The 26578-nt window shown below is 37.6% G+C and overlaps 1 protein-coding gene and 2 non-coding genes across 3 annotated transcripts; 2 read left to right on the forward strand and 1 right to left on the reverse strand.

The window, feature by feature from the left end:
* Positions 1–6188: 6188 nt before the first annotated feature.
* Positions 6189–13495, forward strand: LOC123953920 (dynactin-associated protein-like). The gene is made up of 3 exons (XM_046024363.1): positions 6189–6245; positions 9641–9805; positions 12857–13495. Exons 1-3 carry the CDS (start codon positions 6189–6191, stop codon positions 13493–13495), a joined length of 861 nt encoding a protein of 286 aa, XP_045880319.1.
* LOC123954755 lies at positions 7826–7931 on the forward strand. The gene has a single exon (XR_006821132.1). It is a non-coding gene; the product is annotated as a U6 spliceosomal RNA (small nuclear RNA).
* A 723-nt stretch (positions 13496–14218) lies between the features above and the next one.
* LOC123954756 lies at positions 14219–14324 on the reverse strand. The gene has a single exon (XR_006821133.1). It is a non-coding gene; the product is annotated as a U6 spliceosomal RNA (small nuclear RNA).
* Positions 14325–26578: the final 12254 nt, after the last annotated feature.

Genomic DNA, 26578 nt, shown 5'->3' on the forward strand with positions numbered 1-26578 from the left:
CTTTCTAATTCCTGTACATGAGAACAACCACCTACTTCTGAATCTCCCTACATTTATTTCTGATGTCCATACAAAGTGGAAAAAACAGAGTAAATAAACAAAAATTTCCATAATAAACATCTATTGTATAACTCAAAAACAAAGAAGACCTATAAACTCCAACATATATGTACATATATGTTGTATATGTACATATACATATATATGTACATAGGGTGAAAAAATGTTAAATCAGCAGAATATTTGTTGTAGTACATATGCTAGCAAAATTAGAAGTTTGACAACGTGAAGTGTTAGCACTTGTGAAAAAATGAGAATGCTGTTATGGGAATGGGTATTCCTACAACCTTGGAAACAATTTGGGGAAGACGTGGTGAAGTTGAAAAAACACATACCTGATGATCCAGGAATTTCACTCTACATTATACATCTTGAAAAAAATTTTTTTAAAATGATTTTATTTATTTATTTGAGAGAGAGGGAAAGAGAGAGAGAGGGTGGGAGGAAGGAAGAGGGAAGGGCAAGAATTTCAAGCAGACACCATGCTGAGTGTGGAACCTGATTTGGGGCTCCATTCCATGACCCTCAGATTTTGACCTGAGCTGAAACCAAGAGTCAGACACTTAATTGACTGAGCCACTGAGGTGCCCCTCCACATCCTTTAGAAAAAAATTTTTTTAGAAAAATTTTTATAAATGTTTCTAAGAAGACATATACTATTCATAACATCATTATTTTTAATAATGGAACCAAACTCAATTTCTATCCATAGGAGACTAGAATAATAATTTTGTGATCTTCAATCAATGAAATACTATAAAACAGTGAAAATGAATGAGATAGAGTATCAGTGTCGTTGCATTTTATGTACTCTGGGCCAAAAAACCCCGTGAAAAACACACTATGATAGGTTTCATATACATTTTAAAACATGCAAAAAAATTACATATTTTCTGGAATATGTTAAAACATAGAAAAATATACAGGAAATATAAACATCAAATTGAGAAGAGTGGTTAACTCGGGTAGGAAGAAAGGGAATATGGGGATAAAGACAGAGATGACCCTAATGAAATATAAAACATTTTTATTTCTGTGATATCATGGAAAGATATTTGTTCTAGAGCTGCCTCAGTCTCACAGAGCCCCCATCTTCATCACTCACTCAACACCATGTGAGGCTGATGACATGAGCAAAGCCCCACCTTGGAACCCTGGGCCTGCTGGTTCTGCCCTGCCACCATACTCTGAGTAGGACTATGATGTTCCTCCGCTCAGCTCTTGGATCTTATTCTAATCCCAGGTATAGGGTTGACCCCAAACTTCCATAGGCCCCATTTCTGACAACCAATGTATGATTCCTGACCTTACAAGTCCCAATTTCTCTCTTTGCCTCACCAGGTAGAACTGAGATTTTCTTAAATTATGATTCTGAGTTCCCACTCTAATAACTGGTCTACTTCCTACAATTGCTTGATGAGACCTGGAGCCCTAGGCTGTTCTTTCATGTCCATGCCTGCAGACTGCAGACCTTTTAGCAAACCTCAACTCCTAGATCCAGGGCCCTGCTGGACATATGTCTGCGCAGCTGATAGCAGTCCCCCACTTTGAATCTCTTAGATGCCTGAGTCCTGCCATTTGTCTGATGTTTGGCTAGAACATGCAGGGTCATGGACATTGAGCTGTGTCTCCACCCTGGGAATTACCAGGTGTTACTTGGAACCTGATTTCCAGCACTCTCTATCCTTCTGGGCAGGTCTAATTCCAGATGGTAGCACCACCCTGGCCTTGCTTACAGTAAACATCCATACTTCCCTAATTATCTTGAAATATGTCACCAGAGTCTCTAAAGGTTCAACACAAGTGATAGACATATGTCACCAGAGTCTCTATGATCTTCCCAATAAATTTAGCCTCGAATTTTCTTTCACCTTTTCTCTGCAACCTTCTTTTGGCACAGTATGGTATACATTAGGCAATTGACAATGGCTATAGATAACAGAAGAATGAGAAGTCTGAGATTCTGAGGTCCACACACTCTAATTTTTTTTTTTTTTTAAAGAGAGAATGCTTGTGAGCAGGGCGGGATGGAGGGAGAAGGTGGGGCAGAAGGAGAGGGAGAGAAAATCTTAAGTATGAAGAATTCTTAAGCATGAAGCCCCCTAAGCATGAAGCCCCATGTAGGGGCTTGATCTCACGACCCTAAGATCATGACCCTGAGATCATGACCTGAGCCAAAATCAAGAGTCTGTTGCTTAACCAACTGAGCCATCCAGGCTCCTCTATACCCTCTAATCTTAACTTGGATTTATAAAAGTTCACTTAAAGCATATGTATCTCATCAGGAAAGTGAGAATAATAATACTTAATTCTTGTAGGTGTTATAAGGATTGGCTATGAGCAGTCTGGTATACTTATTGGAATAGGCATAAATATCCCTGTAACGTTAGTATTATGTTAATAAAATCTTGTGTCAGGGGCTGTCCAAGGTACCATTGTTTGCTGCAGTCCAGCAAAAGTTGAAACTTTTCAATTCTTTAATTCATTCTTTTCTTCTTCTTCTCTCCATTTTAAAAAAGCCAGTTATAAGAGTCAGTTTACCAACTGAATACTTTATACATTAGTATTTTAGGGCAATAAGCATAAAGAAGGATATATTTGTTATCTTTAAAAAATTATAAAATTTCTACAAGCCACATGTATGGTCCCTCATAAGAAGCGCTTAGGTGAGATATGTTTTATAATTCAGATTTTTAAAAATCTTATAACGGCAATATGAAACATTATACAATACCCCCATCAGGACCGTGATAGAAAACCTGCAATAGATATTGATATTTTTGTAATTAAACTTGTGACTAATCATGCCAAATTTATTAAAGGCTAAAAATAGCCTTGTTAGTTTTGATTAACTTTTGCTGCCAAACAAATTTATGCCAAATATTCAAAATAATGTTTTCAAAGGCTTTTCAATTTTGGAATTGTGAATCAAGGATTGCAGACCCATATTTTGAAGAAAGAATGGTTTAATTTTGGGTGTCTCCAGATATAGCAGGACCAGAGTTTAAGGCCGTTGAAGGAACAAGGAAAATTTTGGCTTGGTAAAAAAAGAGAACTTCCAAGGGCACCTAGGTGGCTCAGTGGGTTGGGCCTCTGCCTTCAGCTCAGGTCATGATCTCCCGGTCCTGGGATGGAGCCCTGCATCAGGCTCTCTGCTCAGCAGGGAGCCTGCTTCCCCCTCTCTCTCTGCCTGCCTCTCAGCCTACTTGTGATCTCTTTCTCTCTGTCAAATAAATATTTCTTTCAAAAAATAAAATCTTTCAAAAAAAAAAAAAAAAGAGAGAACTTCTGAACCATGAAGGTCACCATAAAATGGAATACCAGACCTTGCAAAAGCCATAAATTCCCAGTTCCTACGGTCAAACAGAGATGCGTTATGCAGTTTCTGTTTATTCTGTAGAAGCCGATGTATTTACCGTGATGGAAACAACTTCCCATCATACAAAACACACATATCTTGAAATAAATAAAAAAGAACATTCTTTGTTTTTGACATAGTGCTATTTGACGTAGTGCAAACAAAGCTATTACAATTTAAATAAAATTGAAAGTTTAAAGCCAAACATTCAATCAACGAAGGGTAGGGGATCAATAAGGGTCTTCTCTGTCTGAATCAATGCTGTCTGGATCCCCAGGTTTGAGACATGTGTTAGGTGCTCAATAAACAGTTGGGAATAAGTTAATGAAAGACCATGTTTGTCAGTATAAACATATTTAAAGTTTGTAAGTACACTTCAAATCTGTAATTAAGAAATTCAGTGACATGCATTAAAACATGGTTTCCCCTGAAGTTTCTATTTTTAAGTAAGGTTAATTATTCTAATTCCATTGTTTTACTGAAATACTTTTTAACTACTTTTGATTCAGGGAAGGAACACTTGCTATGGAGATTGAATCAGCTTTGATAAATGTAATAAAGAACACCCTGATAGTGTTATGATCACCATATATAAAACACATTTGCTTAAATTTTCAGTGTTCATTTTTAACTTTAACTTAAATGATTGCTTCTGATTGCTTTAATAATAAATATGATAGGGCACTTTGGAAATATATTTTTCCCTTTTTTTTCCACAATGATCTTTCATACTTTTGAATTATTTGGGTTATATATCTGTATTTTACTTAGGCTTGAAATACTGCCTGATTGCTTGTTTTTAATGCCAATAACAGAATGAAAAACAAAATGTAATAATCCCTTTCCCTAAAATATCCAACATACTGGATCTTGTATATAAACTGACCAAAGAAGTAATAATCAAAGCATAGTGAAATTTCAGGCAAGAAAGATTTGAGTAACATGATTTAAAAAAAATAGTTTTGACTTAGACTCTCAGATAACAAGGCAATTCACCTATTAGATGAATGAGGAACTGAACTTTCCCCTAAAGATTGGTCCGCTATCAAACAATTCCCTCAACTAGTGTCAGTCAGTGAAAATTTCAAGTTTCTTTTTGGCTATAAATCCTGTGAATGAAGCCTTTTTACAGGAGATTTTGACAGAATGAAAGATACCCATGCTTTCTGTTCTGTATAACAATCCAGATGTGTTTTGTTTTCTTCTGTTGACCTTTGGATGGAGGCATTCATGAGAATTGTTAATAATCCATGCTGAAGAATTGTTTTCTACAAAATAAATAAAGCTCTAATATTTACATGGTAAATTTAGCTTTGGGACAATGTGTTGTTTAATTTTGTGGCTATTTTAAATAAATTTAATATTTTCTATGTTTTTCTTCCAAACTTTGGAACTGAGCCTTGCTGCTACTAGTAGATGGATTAAAGATTGTGAGCATGAGATCAAGTGATAGAGTAAACTTTCACTTTTTGTGCCATTGCTATAATGTGAAGATGCTGTCCAAAATAATGGAGTTCTTCCTACACCCCAGCTGTGTTGCACTAGTACCAAATTAAAGTAAGTGTCTCCTAAGAATATTAGTGATATTTTGAAGCAAATACAGTCAAGCTTATACCCCTTGTTTGGTAATTTTATCATTCTGATTTTCAAATAAATCAGTTCACTAGAAGGTCATGTTTAATATTATTAACATCTTTGACCCATGTATGTCCTTTGTAATCCATGGCCATACATAGGCATCCTTGGTTTTGTTTCAACAGGAGTAAGAGTCGTCATTGTGTTTTTACTCCTCTTTAGAACAAATCCCTTCCCAGCTTTTCAATTCTTTGGCTGATTTTCTATGATCTCTATGTCCTAAGGTTTGAGGCTACATCATTTCAGATCCTGTAAAGCTACTTAAGCTGAAGGTGTTGAATACGTTTATAAGAGAAATTTCAAAGGATCAAAGAATCCAGAATCTAAAAGTGTCAGATACAGAGTACACAGTGGTATGGTCTGTTTTGTTTGCTACTCAACTTTTTGTATTAGGAAAAGTCCCTGGCACACTTTAGAAACCCCGTATCCTCAACTGTTGAGTGAATAAATCAATAAAAGTTCATCCTTTTTCAATTTGAGACAAACTAGATTTCTTGGCAAAATGACAACAAAACTCTTCCTCAATATTTTCAACATTCTATCATTCCTTTGGCATCATTGCCTAGGTTAGGAAGCAGAATCTAATCATTTTTAAATACATGTTAATTCCTGAGTAACTGCCCAAGTAGACTTCCAGACACCAGCCTTGAGACTGAAAAGGTGAAGCCATCCTAAGGTCATGGGTGACTAAGAGATGGTGCCCACAAAGGGCAAGGAAACATTCATGCTTGGGTAAAGAGAAAGCAATGGGAAACTTCCAACTCACAATTTTTTTCTTTGGTTGGTCCTAAAATAGAAGACATGTGTCTGAAAGATGGGGCCAAAGGGAAGAAAAAAATGTGATTATGTAAGATTTTCAAAGTTCCTTTCTCTCATGAGTGTCGTTGAGGGAGTAATCACGGTAGCGCTCAGAGGCTGCATTGGTTTTCTGTGATTAACACTTCATTTCCTTCTGTAAAGTGGATTCCACTTTAATGCATAACTACTTATTACTTAGTTTAATCCTCACCTGCATTGATGCATCAGAGTTGATTTTCCACTAGTCATTTAAATTATTTCTCAGGTCGCAGATATAAAGGGTTGCACAGGAATTGAGAAATATCCTTGGAGTTAAGCCTGTGGTGGAAGCACAAGAATGGACAGGAAGCATGGAAAATATGTAGTAAATGTTGAACGCTCTGAAAACCAGTCTGTGAGTATTGTTGCCCTATTTTAATACTTTGCCTATATTGCCATCTGATTTTCAGCCTTTAAAATCAATGAATCTCTTTACTATTACATGGTCAATGTCACAATTTTGCATTATTCTCTAAAATGAAGAGTAGCCATGTATTAAATTCTTCTGCTTCAATTTTTCATGTTATATTCTTCTGTATTTTACTTTGGAAATTGCTTTGTATATTTGCTAACTTAAAGCATTGGCAATGTTTCCATTACCACGTGATACACAAATAAATCCATCTAACTTTCTGTATTCACTATCATGGAAACATGAAGCTCCAATGATATCTTTGGTTTGGTTTTGAAATAATATTTTTACAATTTGAATCTTCACTTTTATATACTAAACCTGTAAGAATTTAGATATCTAAATATGCTGAAAATCCAGATATTAATCTTGGATCTTGTCATTAGGCCTAAGAAAGAAATCCTCTAAAAATCCCCACTTTGTATAAAAATGTGGTCATTTTATCTGTCTTCCAATGTTTTACATCAAGAATCAAGCCTTCACTGTATAGCTGTAAGTGCTTTTCATATCTGAACAAGTAACCTTTGATATGAGAACGAAGGAAGGAAGTGTGCTACAAATTAAAATAGTAAGTTAAAATTCACTGCCTGAAGAATGAATGAAATATTTTTGCTTTGCAATTTGGAGCTATGGCAATTAGCCTGTATTAATTGCCTACAAGATAAGCCAAAGAAGAAAGTCTTGGCTCTGGAAGTGTTAGGTGAACAAAAGACTCCCCTGGAGAATTTCTGGTGTACCAAAAGAAAAGGGGTTTTTCCCTTGAATCATTATACAGAGGACTCTCCTGAAGCTGTTCTTCTTGTCACTCGGAGTTTGACACTCTGTGATTGGATCTTCAGGATGCCTGAGTACTCATTTGGGAAAAAAGAATCCCTTTCACCTGGTACTCATCACCTGTATAGCTTCTCTAGATAAAAACAGACTTGAAGATGTTTACAAATATTGTTTTGAATTGTTTTTATAGCATATATCTAGATAGGTGGCTATTTCACTTTATTATGGATATTTAAAGTACAGTTATAAAAGTATTTTTCTCTTAAGACCAAATTCAGTAATGAAGTTAAAGAATTATTTGAAGATTATAAGCAAAAACAATAAATTTTGGTGTTTGGTTTTCTGTTGGGATATTTGAGATCTAAAGTCAATCCTTGTGAAGTCAGTAGGAAAACTCAAAGAACTCTTTTTGGTAACTATAGCTACTTCACTTCAGTTGCCTATGGCCATTTAGCTAAGGCTGATTATCTGACTAAACATTTGCAGCTCTTTAACTGTTCCAATTTTGTGTAGAGACTCCACCTCTACTAAGAGCCAGAGCAACATAACACAGTAAAAATTATTACTTGGGTTGCAGTATTACTGCAAAGCTGAGCCTAGCTCATAGGTTCTCCACCCTAAGCATAAACACCACCCATCATTTTTCTTCTTTGAAAGGACTGATTCCATCAGGGCCAGAAAATTCTGGAACACTGGCTTGGTGAGTGAATTTTACTTTGTTTACAAAGTTCATGAAAATATTTAAGTTTGTGCTTGCTTTGGCAGCACATGTACTAAAATTGGAACAATACAGAGAAGATTAGCATGGTCCCTGTGCAAGATGACATGCAAATGTGTGAAGTGTTCCATATTAAAAAAAAGTATATATATATATATATATATATATATATATATATATATATATATTCATCAGCCACAGGTGAACTGCATAATAGTTAAGGCATTGGTACTTAGCAAAATAAGCAAGGTTATTATTAAAGGTAAGCCCAACATTGCTCAAATTTATCTATTGAATAACATGGAGTTTGTTTAGTTTTATTCAATAAAACATATGGTTGTTTTCTTTATTTCTTTGATATAACAGAAAAATATAACTTTGCAAACTCTTTACTGCCAGAGTGTTCCATCTTATCTGCATTTAATAGCAATCATATTTATTTTTTGTGTTGTTCATGGTTGTTCTCAATGGACCAGTAAGCACATACAATTCTAATCTGACAGTTTTATGGAACTCATGAGTTGATGGACCAGCAATTTTTATAGCTATTTAGTAATGGGTTATAAATCAACATGACCCAAGACAACTAGTTGTAGCAACAGTAGGAATAAAAATGCTGCTGCTACAACTACAACTACTACCTCTGACAGCCAACACTTACAGAGTACATACAGACATTTTTCTAACCCCTCTTCCAGTATTTACTCACTAACCCTCATAGCAAATATACAATGGGTTTTAGGTTTTGCCTTTGGAAGATGAACAAGGAGTGGCAGAGATGCCCTTGACTCACAACAGAAAGAAACATGATTCTATGAGACGAAGATCCCCCGACAGTCCTATGTAGTTTTGAGGTGTAACAAAACTTTTGCCCAGTTCCATAATTCCTGAGCTTAATCCTCTCCCGTTGTTGTTTCACCTCGTTCTTTCCCTTTCTAAAACACCTCTTCCCCCAAATCTTTCCTACTGAGCTCAACCCATTTTTAATCCTTATTGCCCCCTTTCTCAACAATATTTTGCAATTGTTATGCCTCCCTGTTATATTAGTATACGCTTCCTAAGAATAGAGACATTTTTGTTGTTGTTGAGAACTGCATTTACACGACTATATGTCCAAGAGGAAGTCAGTATAAACGTATCACAAACTGACAAATGATTTGTCTTCTGTCTCTTAGTCATGGGCATGCAGGTTCCATTGTGTAGATAGAAGGAGTCTGTTTGAGAATTTTTCATTAGTATAGTGTAGATTAGTATATACCATATTAATATCTTGCCATAGTTTAGTATAATAATATACTATATACAATAGAGTGGAGTGGAAAGTACACTGGCCTTAAGACTAGAAGGTTTGAGCTCCAATGCTTGCTTGCTATTATGTCATTATGGGATGATGGTGATGATGATAGTGATGATAATAATAATCACCTCACCTCTTTTGGCTTTAATATTTTCATTTCCCAAATGACCTAAACAGGTTGTACCTGATAAACTGCAAGAATTTGGCTCTAACACTCTATTCCTTATACGAATAGAAACTTCTTAATATATGCTTCACCTACAGCAGCTTGCAACATGAGGACATTTAATAATGCAAATAATATTGTAGAGAAGATGGGATGACATACATTCCTGATGTGGAACATGGGTGACATTTGTATAGTGCAGCATGCAATCATCTGTCTAGATTTTATTGGTCTTCAAAATATAAGAAGAAAACATTCCTCTTAAAAGTTTTGTTTGCTTTATCCCTTTTAAAAGTGATACTCTTGATTATGTTTGATAGAAGAATTTAATTTTAGAAATTCAGCACCATGGCTTCCTATTCACTTGTGCGTTATTTCTATAGCCAATCCCGTGTCCAGATGACCAAGAGGCTCACAGCTCTGCATGCTGGCATCGACCTTCAAATGACGCAATCAGTCATGTCTCTTCCAACTTAACTGGACTTCATGTGAGCCCAGGAGTCCTTGTACACTCACGATGCCCACACATAGAATTCTCCAATACACAGGTAATGTTTGATATAGCAGCTTCTACCCAGGTTGGAATGTGTTCTATACAGGGACGTATTTGTTCTATTCTTTCTCAGGAAATATATTTGATCATTTAATTCACCTGCATTCATGTTGAGCATCTGCTGTATTCTCAATATCATTATAAGTCACTGTGAGGCAATTTATAAGAATAACAATATTCAATAATTCCTGTTTTCTAAGAGCTAATGTTCTAGTTGGGGACTCAGATATTTGTACAGATAGAAAATATATGACAAAAGGGAATAAATGTGAAGTATAAATATAGGTGGGGAGAGTCAGAGGAGCAAATATGCTGGCAATGTAGGGTTTAATACACAAACAAGAGTGTGATGGGACACTGTGTCCTTTTCAGAGTTTCAAGGATCTTACTCAGTTGGTTATCTCCTTATTTTCTTCTACTGTTCTAGCCTCCAGACCTGTATGTTGCACATTCTATAAATTTCTTTAATCTGACCTCTGACGCACTTGACCTTGATATAGACACCTGACTCTGTTCTCCAGATACCTTCCACTAGCTTTGGAGACTAGATCTAGCTCTCTTTGGTTCCTGACCTTGTCAGTTGGCTGAATTAACTTTACCTCAGGACTCTATCTCTCCATCCTCAATCCTATTATAGAAATTTGACCTCGACTATAAATTACTTATCCTACTGGAAAGTGTGGTTGGGTTTCCCTGAGTCTGGAATTCCTACCCTCTGTTGCTTAATCTTGCCATAGAGAGTCTGAACCTTGTTTCTTGATTCTGGATAAAAATATAAACTGTTCATATTGTTGCTGAGACAATGTACAAGAATGGCTGAGCTCAATAAGATGGAGTTAGAAAAAGTTCCTTCTTATTTTCAAAGGCAAACTAATTTATGTAATCATAGAATTGAGTCTTAAATAATATCTAGTCTGCTACTTTTTAACCCCAGCTGCATTTTAGAGTTTTTTTAAGAACTACCAATGCCTGAGCTCCACTCACTTGGTTACTTAATGTCTACGGCTGCTTTAAGACTCCATTGGCAGGTTGCAGTAATTACGACCAAAATTGTATGGCTCACAAAGCTGAAACTATGCACTATCTGGCCCTTTTGCTGACCCTAAACCTAGAGTAAAGGAGACAAGGACCTGGGAATATGAACAATAAAAGCTGAGCATGGATATTGAGCCTATAAAAGAAACTAGGAAGATTCTGGCTTGGGGGGTGCGGAGGTTAGGAGGAAACCAATGAGAATGGAATATCATAGAAGCCAAAGGAGGAGACTATTCAAGACAGGAAGGATGGTCTTCAGAGGCAAATGTTACTGAGGGCTTGCGTATGGTGCAGGCCAAAATACGTCAGATAGATTTGAGTGAATGAATGCCATTGGTGACTTTAGTAAGAGGTATTTCAGTGGAATGGCAGAGGCAGAAGCCAGACAGGACTGGATTGAAAGGTATGCAGTGGAGATGTTGCATTTAGATGAGTCTCAAGAAATTTCATTTTCCAGAGAAAGAGAAATGGAAGAAGCTAGAGAGGAATTTGGAATCAAAGGAAGTTTTTTTGTTTAAGATGGAAGAGATTTGACTGTATATAAATGTTAAAAGGAAGAAGCCATTTAATAGGAAAGTGGTGAAGTGTTTAGTCCAGAGGAAGAATGAGAAAAAATGTTGCTGACAAGAGTGGAGATGGAGGGCTGAGGGTTGGGGAGGATGGGGAGGGGTGGGATCCAAGGCCAGATTGGTAGATCTGCTTTAGGCAGGAGGATGGGACAACTCCTCTGTGTCAATCAGGGAAGGAAGAGAGGTGGGGCCCAGGCATACTTAGATTTGCAGATTTGGTGCCTAATGGGGCTTTCAGAGACTTTCCATTTGATGGTTTCAAATTTCCCAATGAAGTAGAAAGGATGTGAAGTCTTTTAATGGGAATGAGGGGGTCAATTTGTGTGCAAGGGTTGGTGGGTGGAGGTTACAAGTTTGAAGAGAGAGAAGATTGAGAAAGATTTATGATACGAGAGAGTATCTTAAATAAATGTAATAGGATGATGGAGCAGTACAGAAAATCTATTCAAGAATGGTAATCATACATTTATATTGACTCTGATTTGCTCAGGTACTTGACTTTCCCTGACAGTGTGGCTGTTCAAGGCAAGTCCAGAGAAAACAGACATTTATTTGCCAGCTGGAGGAATGATGAGGGAAGTGCAAGAGATTTTAGGGAATTAGTGTTATTGAAATAACAGACTATAGAAAAAAAGATGGATAAGGAGGTATGTGAGTGAAACAAGATCTGCTGGGCCAATATTTTTGAATTATTATTAAGGTTGTATTTATTTATTTTAGAGAGAGAAAGAGAGACAATGAATGCAAGCAGAGGGAAGGGCAGAGAGAGAGGGAGAGAGAGGAAGAAAATCCTCAAGCAAACTCCTTGGTGAGTGTGCAGCCCAATGTGGGGCTCGATCCCAGGACTCTGAGATCATGACCTGAGCTGAACCAAGAGTCAGACGTTTAACCAGCTGAGCCATCCATGTTGGATTAAAATGTTGGATTAAAATCCAATGATTTTAATAAGATGAAAGAAAGGTTGCTATAGGAGTAATTGAATAAATAAGCCGGAAGGAGAAGGTTGCTATAGGAGTAATTGAATAAATAAGCCGGAAGGAGAAGAGAAGGTGGTGAGAGCATAGGATTCTTGAGAGATTGAGTTTGGAAGTGGAACAGTTTGGGGTAATGACAATATCCAGTGAAGGATTGGGTGTATGACAGAGAATTCACCACGGGAGTGCTGTTCTGCTTATGTGAAAAGACAACGCTCTCTCCTCACATCACCGGAAGCTGGAATAAAAGAAGATGAGATATTGGTAGATTTTTATTTCTTCTAATGTTAGAGAAAGGGTGCAATTACTTTCACCTGGATAAAAACTTGGACTTTAAGCTTAAATTTCTTCAGTGATATAGAGGGATTCTAATCATGTTAATGCACTAAGGTATAAAGAACACAAAAGAAATGAAAAATCAGAAGCATTTTTGTTTTTCATTACTGATATTGTCATTTACACTTTTAGGTAAAAGGAAATTGCTGTAATAACTGGTCTCTGTGGGAAGTCTTTTTGGTTTGTCTCTTAGCCTCTGTGATAACAACAGCAATTGGAGTACTCATAATATGCCTGGTGAACAATAGAGGAAGTAACAATTCTCCCATTACTAGCCAGCTACCCTCCAACAATGACATTCCCGGAATGACAGCTACTACTTCCAAACCTGCAGTGACCACCACTTCAACTGAACCTACATCTGTAACCACGTCCACAGAATCTACAACCACTGCAATGTCCACTGAACCTACAACCTCCACAGCCCCCACCATAACTAAAACAGGACCTACAGCCTCAGCAGGTGCCACCGTCACTACAACAGGACCTACAGCCTCCACGGGTGCCACAGTCACTACAACAGGATCTACAGCCTCCACGGGTGCCACAGTCACTACAACAGGACCTACAGCCTCAGCAGGTGCCACCGTCACTACAACAGGATCTACAGCCTCCACGGGTGCCACAGTCACTACAACAGGATCTACAGCCTCCACGGGTGCCACAGTCACTACAACAGGACCTACAGCCTCAGCAGGTGCCACCGTCACTACAACAGGACCTACAGCCTCCACGGGTGCCACAGTCACTACAACAGGACCTACAGCCTAAACAGGTGCCACCACCACTACAAGCAGACTTACAAACACAACCTCAATCACCCCTTAAAGGAAACCCACAGGTACAACAGCTACCACTATTGCTTCAACGTAACATACAACCACAAAAGCTACAACCACCACTTCAAGTGAAACCCCATCTGATGCCACTTTAACAGAATCTACAACTGTTGCAACTTCAATGACAACAAATGCCATTATGGCTTAATCTTAGTAGACAACCAAAATAGTTACTACATCTACCATCTCTTCGACTGAACCCACAGCTTGACTTACTTCAGCTGAATCTACAACTACCACCACTTCGACTTCCCTTACAACTACTGTAACTGCCACTTGGTTTAGACTAACAGTGTTCATTGCTCTCCTTCAACCACCTGTAATCTTCACTAGTCACCTAAAGTACAAATGCCACCATTCTCACTTTACTAGAGTTACCATCATTTGTCAAAATGTTCTCTTCTGTGACAAGTTATGCTTTAGTTATGATCACTACAAGAGCCTACACGCATCCTCTTCACTGGCTCTTCTCTCAAACCGTACCTGCCTCTTCTCCAGTATCTGCTGAATCTGTACGTACCGCCATCACTCCATTATCCTTGTGGCAGCTACCATGGTGCCTGTTGAATAACAATAACTTAGTGTGCAATGGAATAATTACCTGAATTTTCACTAAATCAATATTTTAGGAGTTCCAAAAGTCTTTTTTTTTTTTTTAAATATGGAACGTTTCACGAATTTGTATGGCATCCTTGTACGGGGCCATGCTAATCTTCTCTGTATCATTCCAATTTTAGTATATGTGCTGCCAAAGCGAGCATGGAGTTCCAAAAGTCGTAAGACTGATTTTATTTTTGAAGAGCTGAACATTTACGCCATACAGATCTGCTTTTGTTTCTATATTTCAAAATAATATAATTTCATACGGACAAGGTAACCCAATTTATTGAGAAAGTCTTTTAAGAAATTTTATATAAAACTTCAGAGTAAAACTAGTCATTTAATTTTAATATGTATTGGTTTCTATTCAGAACACAGCATTTTTCTGTACACAAATTACATGCATAATAATGAACTAATTTTCTATGTGGAGATTTAAACAAACATGTAGAGAAAATGTTAGAATTTAGAATTTTTTCGTTATGGTGAAGTTTATGTTTCTGCAGTTTCTCTTTAGATTATAATTACCCTTTAAGCAACCATATTTAGTTTGCATTAATCTTAGTGAAAGTGCATTTGAATCTCTATTTAAAAATTTTTTTTGCAAAAATCTTTTGCAAAAATTATTTAATGCAAAAAAATTTTTTGCATTAATATTAGTGAAAGTACATTTGAATCCCTATTTAAAATTTTTTTTGCAAAAATTTATTTGCAATCAAATACATATCTTGAGTCCCAACTATATACTAAAGTATGGAAGATACAGAAGAAAGTAACAATGCAGATAAGTAGTAAATTCATTAATTTACACTCTGTTACTATTGAATTCCTAATAATTGTAGAATATTTAAATTATAATTGCTGATACCCCAATTACAACTGCTGATCTTCATCAGGGTCTTTAGATTGCAACTAGTAATCTATTACTTAAAAAACTTAACAGGTGTTTGTGACATTGGGGCAGGTTTGAGAATCACCAGTTCAAAGATCATAGTATAGGAATGACATTAGTTAGTGTGATATATATTTTAATTAAAAAAATTAAATATCAGTATCATGTTCAAGGCATGCAAAAAAAAGAATTATAAACCTAGTTATGTGCAAAAAAACCTTACTTAGTCAATTATATATATGATCAAGAGGGGAATGTTTTATTTACTACATTATATAAAAAAAATTTTCAAGAAAAACATATTATAGCTTCTAGACAAACTAAATTATTTAAAATTTCTTAAAATTGGACCACAGTGGGGGCATCTGGGTGGCTCAGTAAGTTAAGCATCTGCCTTCAGCTCAGCTTATGATCTCAGGGTCCTGGGATTGAGCCCCATGTTAGGCTCCCTGCTTAGGGGGGTCTGCTTCTCCCTCTCCCTCTGCTCCTCCCCCTGCCATTCATGCTCTCTCTCTTACTCTTTCTCAAATGAATAAATAAAATCTTAAAAAAAAAATTGGACCAGAGTGAATACTTATTGTTAATTTTTACTAGATGTTATAGTCATTATAGGTGCTTAGAAGTAATGACATTCTAGTAAATACATTAATTGAGATTCTTTTTTTTTTTAATTTTATTTATTTATTTGACAGAGATCACAAGTAGGCAGAGAGGTGGGCAGAGAGAGGAAGGGAAACCGGCTCCCTGCTGAGCAGAGAGCCCACACTCAATCCCAGGACCCTGGGATCGTGACCTGAGCCGAAGGCAGAGGCTTTAACCCATTAAGCCACTCAGGCGCCCCATTAATTGAGATTCTTAATAACGCACATTGGCCTTTCCCCCGCTTCTTGCTGTTTTATGAGCTCTTTAAATCTTTGATGAGATAGTTAAAACATTTCTGATTAGACCATTCAGTTTCTGACTTGGAGTTACATTTTGTGATTCTGTAACAGGTTTGATAGTCATCAAAATGATAAATGATCCAAAGTTTAGTCGCAATTGTAAATAGATACATCTACAGCTTATTTGATGAAGAATGTTAACATTGCCTTGGGCTGCAACATAATTGGCCCATAAGATATACACATTGAATGAAGAGATAAATGGTAGCTGGCTTGTGCTACACAAGAACCATGAAAACAAACCCTCTGTGTCACTTATTATTCCATCCCTCTAGCATTTTAGTAGACCCCAATAGATATTTATTTTAAATTTCAAATAATTTCAATAATTTGGTTTAGCTTGTAAGTGTTAGTATTAAAACATTTTAGCCCATTTTTATTTGGGTTGAATCATTCTAATTCTTTAAATCTTTTTTTTTCCCCTGCAAGATGTACTTTCTACTTTTTAATAGTACACTTGATTATTTTCTGAATGCTCACAGTTTCCATAAATTTGGAGTTCATGTGTTCTTATAGTACCACTGACCTCAGGTCTCTGTTGTTTGTTGGATGGTGGCAGAACTGGGGGAAACTACGGTAATTACTAATAAACTACTGTATACCAAGCAAAGATTATAAAGGATTTTATTACATTCAGCTCATACTTGTGTTTCCCCTTATGTGATTTTTACCCCATGGTCTGAGGGTAATCCACCATACGCCCCAGTACCTCTCCTATTCTGAGAAATATCCACAACCAAAGAGTATTCTAGGTTCAACACCTCTATTTGTTTTTCTTCTCAGCATTACTACATTTAATGAACATTATTTGGAAGTTTCCTCTCTGTTTAAACTATTTGGAAGTGGTCATCTTGGTTTATCATCTTAACATTCCTAGAGCCATCTAAAGGGAAGAGTGCAGCAAGGGACACAGACAAGGGGCTCTTATGCAAACAGGAGGAAATCACTTTTATTCAGTTATAAGTCATCAATCATTTACAAGATTGACTCCCACTTGCCAGCTTTTATACAGGTAAATCAATGGTGTAGGTCAAATGACAAAACATTCCCTATCCAAGCTGTGTGGCCCAACTCTTTGGGAAGAGTGAGAAGTGAACTCAGGTGCAATCTGGGGAGATCCGAAAACATGCTGATTCTACATTAATTGCCCACTGATGCATCTTCTTCCTGTGACCTAAGGGACCAGATCTGGTCCTTCTACCGACATCTCAAATAAACCGCGCATGAATGATGATTCACCAGCACCTCTGTTGAGGTCTGCGCTCTTTCCACCATAGCTGGGCTCGACTCAGTGCTTGAGGGGAGGAAGATATGGACTCTGACCTCTAGGGGCTTATTCCCTAGTAGAGGATTTAATACACACAGGTGCAAAATACTAACTGCTAGCCTGCCTTTGAACTCGATTAGGAACTCTTCTGAATCTACTTCATAATAACAGGGTTTGGAGTGAAGTTTTTCTGGTTTGTAGTTTTGCCATTTTTCGTACATTGATTCTATTGTTTGTTCATTTCAGTTTATTCATTCAACAAATATTTATTCAGTACCTATTGCATGTCGGGTTCTGGAAATATAGCTGTAAATAAGCACAAGGTTTTAGCTATCAGAGTTTACCTTATAATAGAAATAGGCAATAAATATGCAAATGCATAAACAAGATAATTTCCTGTAGTTAATAAGTGCCATAGGGTCATGGAAAATAGTAAGTAACAAACCACCTTTGCTGCAGCCCTGAGAGGGGTATGACGGCCCACTGTGGACCTTTGGTTTCTGCAAGAGTCTGGAGTTAGAGCTGTCTCTGCAGCAGAATACTCAGGCAGGTTTGCTGGGCAGAAGTGTAGGAGATTCCTCCTCCAATTCCCCACTGCAGACCCGGCTGCAGGTTCAATGTGCTCACTGGCCTCTATTCTGATCTCTTATTCTCACATCCTGTGTTTCCCACAGTCCTCTTACTGTGCGGGGAATCTCAGCCTGTTTTGTTTTTGCTTTTGCTTTGTTTGCACCTCTAGGGATGGGCGTGGCCTCTCTGAACCACAGCTCCCCCAGCTTTGACTTTGTTACCCTTGGCCCTGTGAGCAACCAGTCCTGGCTGCTGGTTGACTTTTCAGCCTGCTGTCCTGATCACTTGCTCTGGACACCTGCTGGGAGGACTGCCTTTCTGGTCTGGCGGCTCTAGGACTGATTGCCAGAGTCTTGCCCGGAGATGCCAGGGACTGCTTGGAGACTGAGACTCGCCTCCTCCCAGTGGCCTGTGCTCTCATTCACAACCCTCAGCAATTCCTTCTCCACAGGGCTGGTCTGGTTCCTGGCTTGAGAGCCTTTCTGAAATGTTCTTCCACTCTTTACCTGCTGAAACTTTATACAACTTCTCTATATTTCTTACTTCCTTGTCATTTCCAGATCTCAGTGAGCACTTCATTGAAACTTTGTAGGATATTTTCCTTTCCTAACATATTACAGGAATTTGAAACCTTTTTGTGGATACATCACAGACAATACCTCCTATGATTTTAGCTACCTGCCAGGCAGCATTTCTGAATGCAACTGCTTTCAGACGATAAGGCACTGTTTCCCAGATAAATGCTGTCTATATACCAAACGTTAAAAAAACTGTGGTCAAACCCTCTCTACTTGACTTCAAGACCACACCTGGCGGACTCTGATCTTTATTTTTAGCTTCACTTCTCTAGGATGCTGCCTTATCTCTTTTTTCTTTAGCTGATTTGGCATAGTGTTCTTGTTTTCTCATTTGGGTTAGTGCTACTGGCAACAGGCTTTGATTTTCTTGGAGTGTTCCTCTTTTATTTCCCTTTGAGATTTGGATTGGCTACTACCCCTCTTAATCTTGGCCCACAAATTGAAACTCCTTCCCATTTATTAATTTAAGATGACTTCTGGGGTGCCTGGTTGGCTCAGTCAGTTAAATGTCAGCTTTCGGTTCAAGTCATGATCTCGGGGTCCTGGGATTGTCCTGCGTCAGACTCCTTGCTCAGCTGGGAGTCTGCTTCTTCCCCTGCCTCTGTCCCTCCCCCTGCTTGTGCTCTCTCTCTCCCTAAAGCAAACAAACAAACAAATAAAGTCTTTTTAAAAAAATTTCAGCCATTGGACTGAGAAGAGATAGAATGCTATTAGAACTTGGCAATCTAGGATTCTGTTTTGATCAGCATTTCTGTTCCTTCTGTAGTATAAAATATGGGGCCACTTGCAGTGAAGCTGAAGATATCAGGCCATTTATTTAGGACTGTCATTGCTAGAGTCACTGCAATTTCGTCTACATGAGGACAAAAGGTTGCTCAGCAGCTACCATGAATTTCTTTCTCAAAGCCAGTATTAAAGGTCTACTTCTAGAAAATGGATGTGGAAAACAGTTTCAAGTAAAGATAAGAACAGTCACTTCCTGGGCCATTGCCAAGGCTGGCTGAAATTCAGATGTTCTGAAACAGCTCCATGCGGCCAAGGGATCCTTTTCAAGATGCTCAGATTTCATCCCAGAGAAAAACAACAACTCTTAACACACTTTTAAGATCTATTTTCATCAATTCGGCCTTTTGCTAGGATTCAGTCACTTTAAGAGAAAAAGGGAGGCCCTTCTAACTCTGATTTTAATTTTGAGGAATAGGTTTTTGAATAGTTCACCCATTTGAGCAAGAAGAGTACTGGGGCTCAGCTCTGAGCTTCTGGGAGCTAGAGCCCCATAGGCCTTGCAGGAAAGTTTCATCTTTTGCTGTCCTCGTTTTCTTTGAGATACCAAAAAAATTCCTCCAAGGAACAAGACTTGTCCTCTTATAGCTGTGATTCCTTGGAATTGAGGTATAGTCATAACCTTGGGAGTAAGCAGAGGTTTACTCTGTCCCCTTAAGAGATAATTACACTCTCAGAAAATCACTCAGTTCTCTTCAATTATCTGTACAAATGATATCAACAAATAATATGAACAAGCAAAATAATAATTCAGAAATTAAAAAGAATACTTCAACACGAATAATTAAAAAATATATATAGTTTAAAAGTTTTGGGGGGCGCCTGGGTGGCTCAGTGGGTTAAGTCTCTGCCTTCAGCTCAGGTCATGATCTCAGGGTCCTGGGATTGAGTCCCTGCTCGGCAGGGAGCTTGCTTCCTCCTCCTCTCTCTCTGCCTACTTGTGATCTCTCTCTGTCAAATAAATAAAAATCTAAAAAAAAAAAGGTTTTGGGAATCAAATACATGGTGATGTGCATGAAATGACATAGACAATCTTACACTACGTGGATGGCACTATTAATCAGTCCAAATGTACTGAGGGGAAAAAAACCTGACAATATGTGTTGAAAACCTTAAAATGTTATACCCTTTGTCAGAGTAAGTCTCATTATTGGAATCTATGCTGAAGAAATATCTGAAATACAGAAAAATAAGTGCTTTATGGTACAGATAATTTTTGTATTTTGCTTACAGATGCAAAATATTGGTAAAAAATATCCCAAAGCAGAGGGATTACATGATGAAATGTAATATAGTCATGATATTTCCAAACGTCTTGAAAATGTAGTAAAGAAGTAGATTATAAAATACATGGTGTCATTTTAAAATAAAAAAAGAAGACAGGAATATAATAAAAGATGGTTCTCTCAAATAGTGACGCATCAGGCAGTTTTGAGGGGTTGATTATACCTTCCTGTATTTTCCACATCTTCTGTTATATTCTTTTTTTTTTTTTTAAGATTTATTTATTTGACAGAGAGATCACGAGTAAGCAGAGAGGCAGGCAGAGAGAGAGGAGGAAGCAGGCTCCCTGCTGAGCAGAGAGCCCGATGTGGGGCTCGATCCCAGGACCCTGGGATCATGACCTGAGCTGAAGGCAGAGGCTTAACCCACTGAGCCACCCAGGTGCCCCCTGTTATGTTCTTATCAGAGAAACAATTTTGGAAAAAAATGTTATTAAAGAAAACTGGATTATCTTTTTCAGCAAATACAGATCACCTATATAGCATACGCTCTTCTCTTTGGAAAATAGTTTTATGAATTTTGTAAATGACACCATGGGAGCACGTTGGGCAGAGACCTCTGCCTGAGGCAGTGGCGAGGAGAGATGGTCTTTTTAAAAAAATTAATAAATTTATTTATTTGACACACAGAGAGAGAGAGAGAGAGAGAGAGAGATCACAAGTAGGCCGGGAGGCAGGCAGAGAGAAAGGGGGAAGCAGGCTCCCTGCTGAGCAGAGAGCCCAATGTGGGGCTTGATCCCAGAACCCTGAGACCATGACCTGAGCCTAAGACAGAGGCTTAACCCACTGAGCCACCCAGGCGCCCTGGAAAGATAGTCTTGAGTGGGGTGGTTTCGGCTGCTCATGCATCCATGTGGTGACGGGAATCTGGGAGCAGATGCAGAGGAACAGGGTCTGTGAGGGCCAGAAAGTTAACAATATCCCTGCTTCATTGAGTACCTCTTCCATGGTCCTGACTTTTCCTTCTTTGAGGTAAAGTGGAAACTTAATTTATCATTTCATTCTGCCATGGGGACTGCTTCTATACATGATTTGCCATTGCCCTGAATCTTCCCCACCTTGTCATGTCCTCATGAAGAGTACCATGAAGGCCAGGCTGGAATAATATCTAGTCCAGTTCTTATTAGTGCCTAATATTCAATGATAGATAAATGAACCAATGAAGTACATGAAAGACAAAATAAATCCCAGGACTCCCATATTATACTGTTACAATCTTGTGATCCCTGTCACCTCTAGCAACCATTTTAATCTTGGAAAGATTGAAAACTGGTGTTGAAACAAGTTCTATGAAAGGGACATTAAAATCGCTAATGAGTCATTGAAGTGTATAGAAGAAACATGACTCATGTGACAGAGAGTTAATGAGTCCCTAATAAACACTAGTGGGTAATGTGAGGGTAGAAAGACATTTCATAAGCACCTATTACAGAACCGGTGCTTTACATTTCAGAAAATTCTTGGGACAATTCAGTGGGCGAAGTGTTGGTGTCCTTATTTCATAAAGGAGAAAATTATGATTCAGAGTAGTTAAGGAAGTTAACTAAAACACCAGTGTCCTAAGATGTAGGAAGCTTCAGAGCATCACTTTTACCCTAACTTGAGGAAGCTGGATAATCTACAAAGTCACAACAGTTTTTAACCCACCAGAGAACTGACATCACAGGGACATCTACCGGCCTAAAATTCAAGTAAAGACAGATGCCTCCAAAGAAAGGTGGGATCCAGGTACTGACTCACTTCTGACAGAAAACAAGAACAGGCTTTTGTAAATATATATACTTATTTCATGTTTATACAAGCTTAGAACCCTCAATCAGCTGCTTAGATGTACCAGTGGGTATTTTCAGCTATTAGTGTAATGTAGGTAATCACAAAAGCTATACTTTGAAAATCCTGTTAGCTGAAATTTTAGATGTTGGGTTGACCCAACATCAATTTTATCTCTTTACTATTTCTCAAAATTGGTTTTTTGTCTCAATTTCCAGTCTGGGTTCTCCATCTCTCTTCTTGCCTTTCAACTTACTCTCCCTGCTTCAGCTAGAGGAAGCTTTCAAAAATACAGATCCTCATTTTGTTACTCTCATAATGAAATGAATCCTATGGTTTCAAATAGCCTTCAGAATAAAATCTAGTTCCCCATATGACATCTACTTTCTTGTTTCTTTCCAACCTGCTCCTAATGAACTCGTCTCTTCACAGGCTATTGGCTCTGCCTGGAGCACTCTTCTTTCTTCACCTGAATTACTTCTTACCGTCCTTTAAAGCCCAGCTTGGTGGCTAAACCCTACAGAATGACTTCCCTAATATTACCAGTGGGGTTATGTGGTTTGGCACTTTCCTTTGAGTACTAAAGCTGTTTTCAACTATACTCTGCTGAATCCCTCTTTACTAATGGATAGAAGAGTGCTTAGCAAACACCTTTTCTGAAGTGGAGTATTTTTCCTCTTCTCTAAGCATAAGTCATCAAGGCAATTTCTCTGATCTCCTGCACTGTCCTCAGTCTTTCCTATGAGCACCCAGTGTCAATCCATGGAGAAGATCCTGTTACTGGCTAAAAGGTCACCTTCTGTCTCTGGCTCCCACTCTTTCTGTATTCTTATGCTGGCTCACACTTGGCCTTTAGCAATTTATAAAAATTTTATTTGAATTCTTACCTGCTTGCAAGGTGACCCCATTTTGCTCTTGTGTTGTGCCACATGTTTTCTTGTTACTAATTAGTGCCATTTCTTTTCAGCTGAAAGGAGTCCCTTTAAGATTTCTTGCAAGGATTATTTAGTAATGATGAACTCCCTAAGCTTTTGCTTGTCTAGAAAACTCTTTATCTCTCCTTCAATTCTGAACGATAACCTTGCTGAGTAGGGTATTTTGGGTTGGGAGTTTTTTTTCCTTTCAGCACTTTGAATATGTCCTGCCACTTTCTTCTGGTCTGCAGAGTTTCTGCTGAGAAATCTACTGAGTTTCCTTTGCATGACACAATTTGGTTTTCTCTTGCTACTTTTAGGATTCTGTCTTTACACTTAACTTTTGACGTTTTAATTATAATGTGTCTTGGTGTGGCTCTTCGGGTTCATCTTATTTGGAATTCTCTGGGCTTCCTAGACCAGGTTTTCAGCCATTATTTCTTTTCAGCCATAATTTCTGCCCCTGATTCTCTCTCTTCTCCTTCTGGGACCCTTTCATAGGAACATTTTCTGCTTGGTGTTGTCCAATAGGTCCCTTATCTTCATTTTTGAAAATTCTTTTTTCTTTTTGCAGCTTTGTCTGGGTGAATTCCATTGCATTGTCTTCCAGCTCACCGATCTGTCTTTCTGCTTCATCCAGTCTGCTGTTGAATCCCTCTAGTGTATTTTCAGTTCAGTTATATTCTTCATTTCTGTGACTTCTGTTTGATGCTTTCTTATAGTTCCTATTTCTTTGTTGAAGTTCTCACATGTTCATCCATTCTTCTCCTGAGTTTGGTGAGCACTTTCATGACCATTACTTTGAACTCCCTATCAAGTAGGTTATTTACTCTGTATCATTAAGGTCTTTTTTCTGGGTTTTTGTCTTATTCTTTCTTTGGAACACATGTTTCTATTTCCTCAACTTGCTGGACTCTCTGTGTTTGTTTCTGTGTATTAGGTCAAATAATTACTTTTCTTGGTCTTGAAAGAATGGCCTTGTGTAGGTAATGAATCTTTTCACTGGATCTCACGCTAGCTCTTACTTGTCTTTCATACTTTTGTAATTGCTTAAACCTCCTGATTTATTCTTTTTTTTTAAAGATTTTATTTATTTATTTGACATAGAGAGCTCACAAGTAGGCAGAGAGGCAGGCAGAGAGAGAGAGAAGCCGGCTCCCTGCCAAGCAGAGAGCCGGATGTGGGACTTGATCCCAGGACCCTGAGATCATGACCTGAGCCGAAGGCAGTGGCTTAACCCACTGAGCCACCCAGGCGCCCCACGCCTGATTTATTCTTGATAGGTCTTGTTCAGATGGTTGATTGTCCTTTAGTAATGAACCAAAGTTTTTTCAACTAAGTCACCTCTGGTGAAAAGTGTTACGGAACAAACTGTTAAGCAAGATGAACATAAAATGTCAAATCCTCAAGTTAAAAAAGAACTCTTTATTTGTTCAGTTATTATAAATATGAACTAGAAAGTGAAATCATCAGGGAATAAATTCACAATAATAGATTCTTTATTAGCTCACCAGGGAATTTTAGTGAAACTGTGAGTCTTGAACAGGATTTTAAATTCAAAGAAGAACTTGGATTTTCTGGACTCACAAAGAAATAAACACTAATATAACATGCTTGGTGGAATTTATTTATACAATATACATAGTCCAACTTTCCTAGCCAGACTACTTTCAGCTGGGGAGAGGATTCTTCCTCCTGCTTGTCTTTCTATTTCTTTTTAGATAAGTTGCTTCTCAGTTCATTCTGATCATTTTTCTTTTCCAGCTTGGTTACTTGTTTATAACTTCTCCAAGAAATGAGGATTTATGACTTAGTGAACTTTTAAAACAAAACTGAAGGACAGAAATTGTGAATTATGAATTGGGTTGTCAGCAGACCTCTATTTTGTAACAACTCTTCAAATATGTTCAAAGAGTAAATGGGGCAAGATAATTTCTTTGGTCCCTTAAATTTTATGTTTCAGGTAAAGAAAATAGTTGAGTTATTACATAAATTGACAATAAGCTAGAGGCATAGTTTTAAGTAGGAGATTGATAGGTAAGCTAGAAGTTTGCCCTTTTTTCCCTCCCCAGTAGGACATAATTGACACCATTACCCAGCAATATTTTGGAGTTGAGAAAAAAATCTAGAGCTTAAAGTGGCTTGGGAAGTTGCCAATAGTTCCTGAATAATTACACAAAGGGATTTAGAATTTTGCCAAAACAAATGTTCTCTTTCCTTTGGGAATTGTTTTAGGGGGTAGAGATGGAGACAAAGAAAGAGAATCTTAATTAGGCGCCACACTCAACATGAAGCAGGACATGGGGCTTGATCTCACCGCTTTGCAGTCATGACCTGAGCCAAAATCAAGAACTGGATGCTTAACTGACTAAGCCACCCAGGAGCCCCAGTACGGTATGTTGATGGAAGAAATACTGGATTTGATGGTAATTTTCTTGCTAGGAAGTCTCAGAAAAAAGTATTTATATTTTTTTGGTTAATTGGTAGCATGGTTAATATAGTTTTACAGACTATAAATGCTTCAAATATTCTATCCTAAAAGGTATAGCATACATATGAAATCATAATTATTGAATTGAATCCACACCTGTGTAGATGTATCATAGTTAACTTAGTGTAAATTAAGTCCAGTATTTCCTGAAATCTGCAACTATAAAAGGTATTGAACAAAATGACAAATATTTCTAGAGCTGAGATTGTGAAATTTGTTGCTGTCGAATCAGTGGAAGCAATGGAATGCAAACAAAATACAAGACATACTTACGGATGTTGAACAACTTCAAATACAAACCGTGAATAATGGAACTTATATTTCTAAGTCTTCTCTTTAACTTACACTTGAGCTATCTACCTGTCATGAAATATCTAGCTTTCTATTGGTAAGTCAATATGTTTTGCAACAGTTTTTTATTTCATTTACATTAAGACAAGCACAATTTCATGGGTAAGGAAATTTCTAATATATGGATGTCTTGTTGTATATTTAAATGGTAACCCTTGAGATATATGATTAAATTGCTTTTATATTTCCAACATTTGAAAGACCAGTTTCTGCACATACAGATTCAGTGTCACATTTCCACATTATTAACTATGGAGGCATACCAGGGTAAAAGAATACATAATCTCAGAGAATAAGTTTCAGATAGTTCTTTAGGGCTTAGCTGAATTCTTAAGTCATAGTCTCGAATTGAACATGGTTTTTGAAGCCTAAACAGAAAACTTAAAAGAAACAATTGGTTTACTACCATTTTATTACAAAAAGTGCCACATGCAATATATACTCTGAAAAACCACTGGTTTTTCTAGATTTTCCTCTGGAGTAGCAGAGCAGATTTGTGCTTGCAATCCCCACATAAACCACTTAGCAAAAATAATGAAATTGGGGTGGAAGGAATCCTGTTCTTCAAGAGTGGA

Source organism: Meles meles, chromosome 12 (assembly GCF_922984935.1).
Source record: "Meles meles chromosome 12, mMelMel3.1 paternal haplotype, whole genome shotgun sequence".
Classification (NCBI taxonomy): Eukaryota; Metazoa; Chordata; class Mammalia; order Carnivora; family Mustelidae; genus Meles; species Meles meles.

What these genes read in the sequence shown, in the direction of transcription:
- LOC123953920 (XM_046024363.1), top strand. Translation starts at nt 6,189, where the DNA reads ATGGACAGGAAGCATGGAAAATATGTAGTAAATGTTGAACGCTCTGAA. An exon ending in AACGCTCTGAAAACCAGTCT is followed by an intron (nt 6,246 to 9,640) that starts GTGAGTATTGTT and finishes TTATTTCTATAG; the next exon opens with CCAATCCCGTGTCCAGATGA. An exon ending in TAGAATTCTCCAATACACAG is followed by an intron (nt 9,806 to 12,856) that starts GTAATGTTTGAT and finishes TTACACTTTTAG; the next exon opens with GTAAAAGGAAATTGCTGTAA.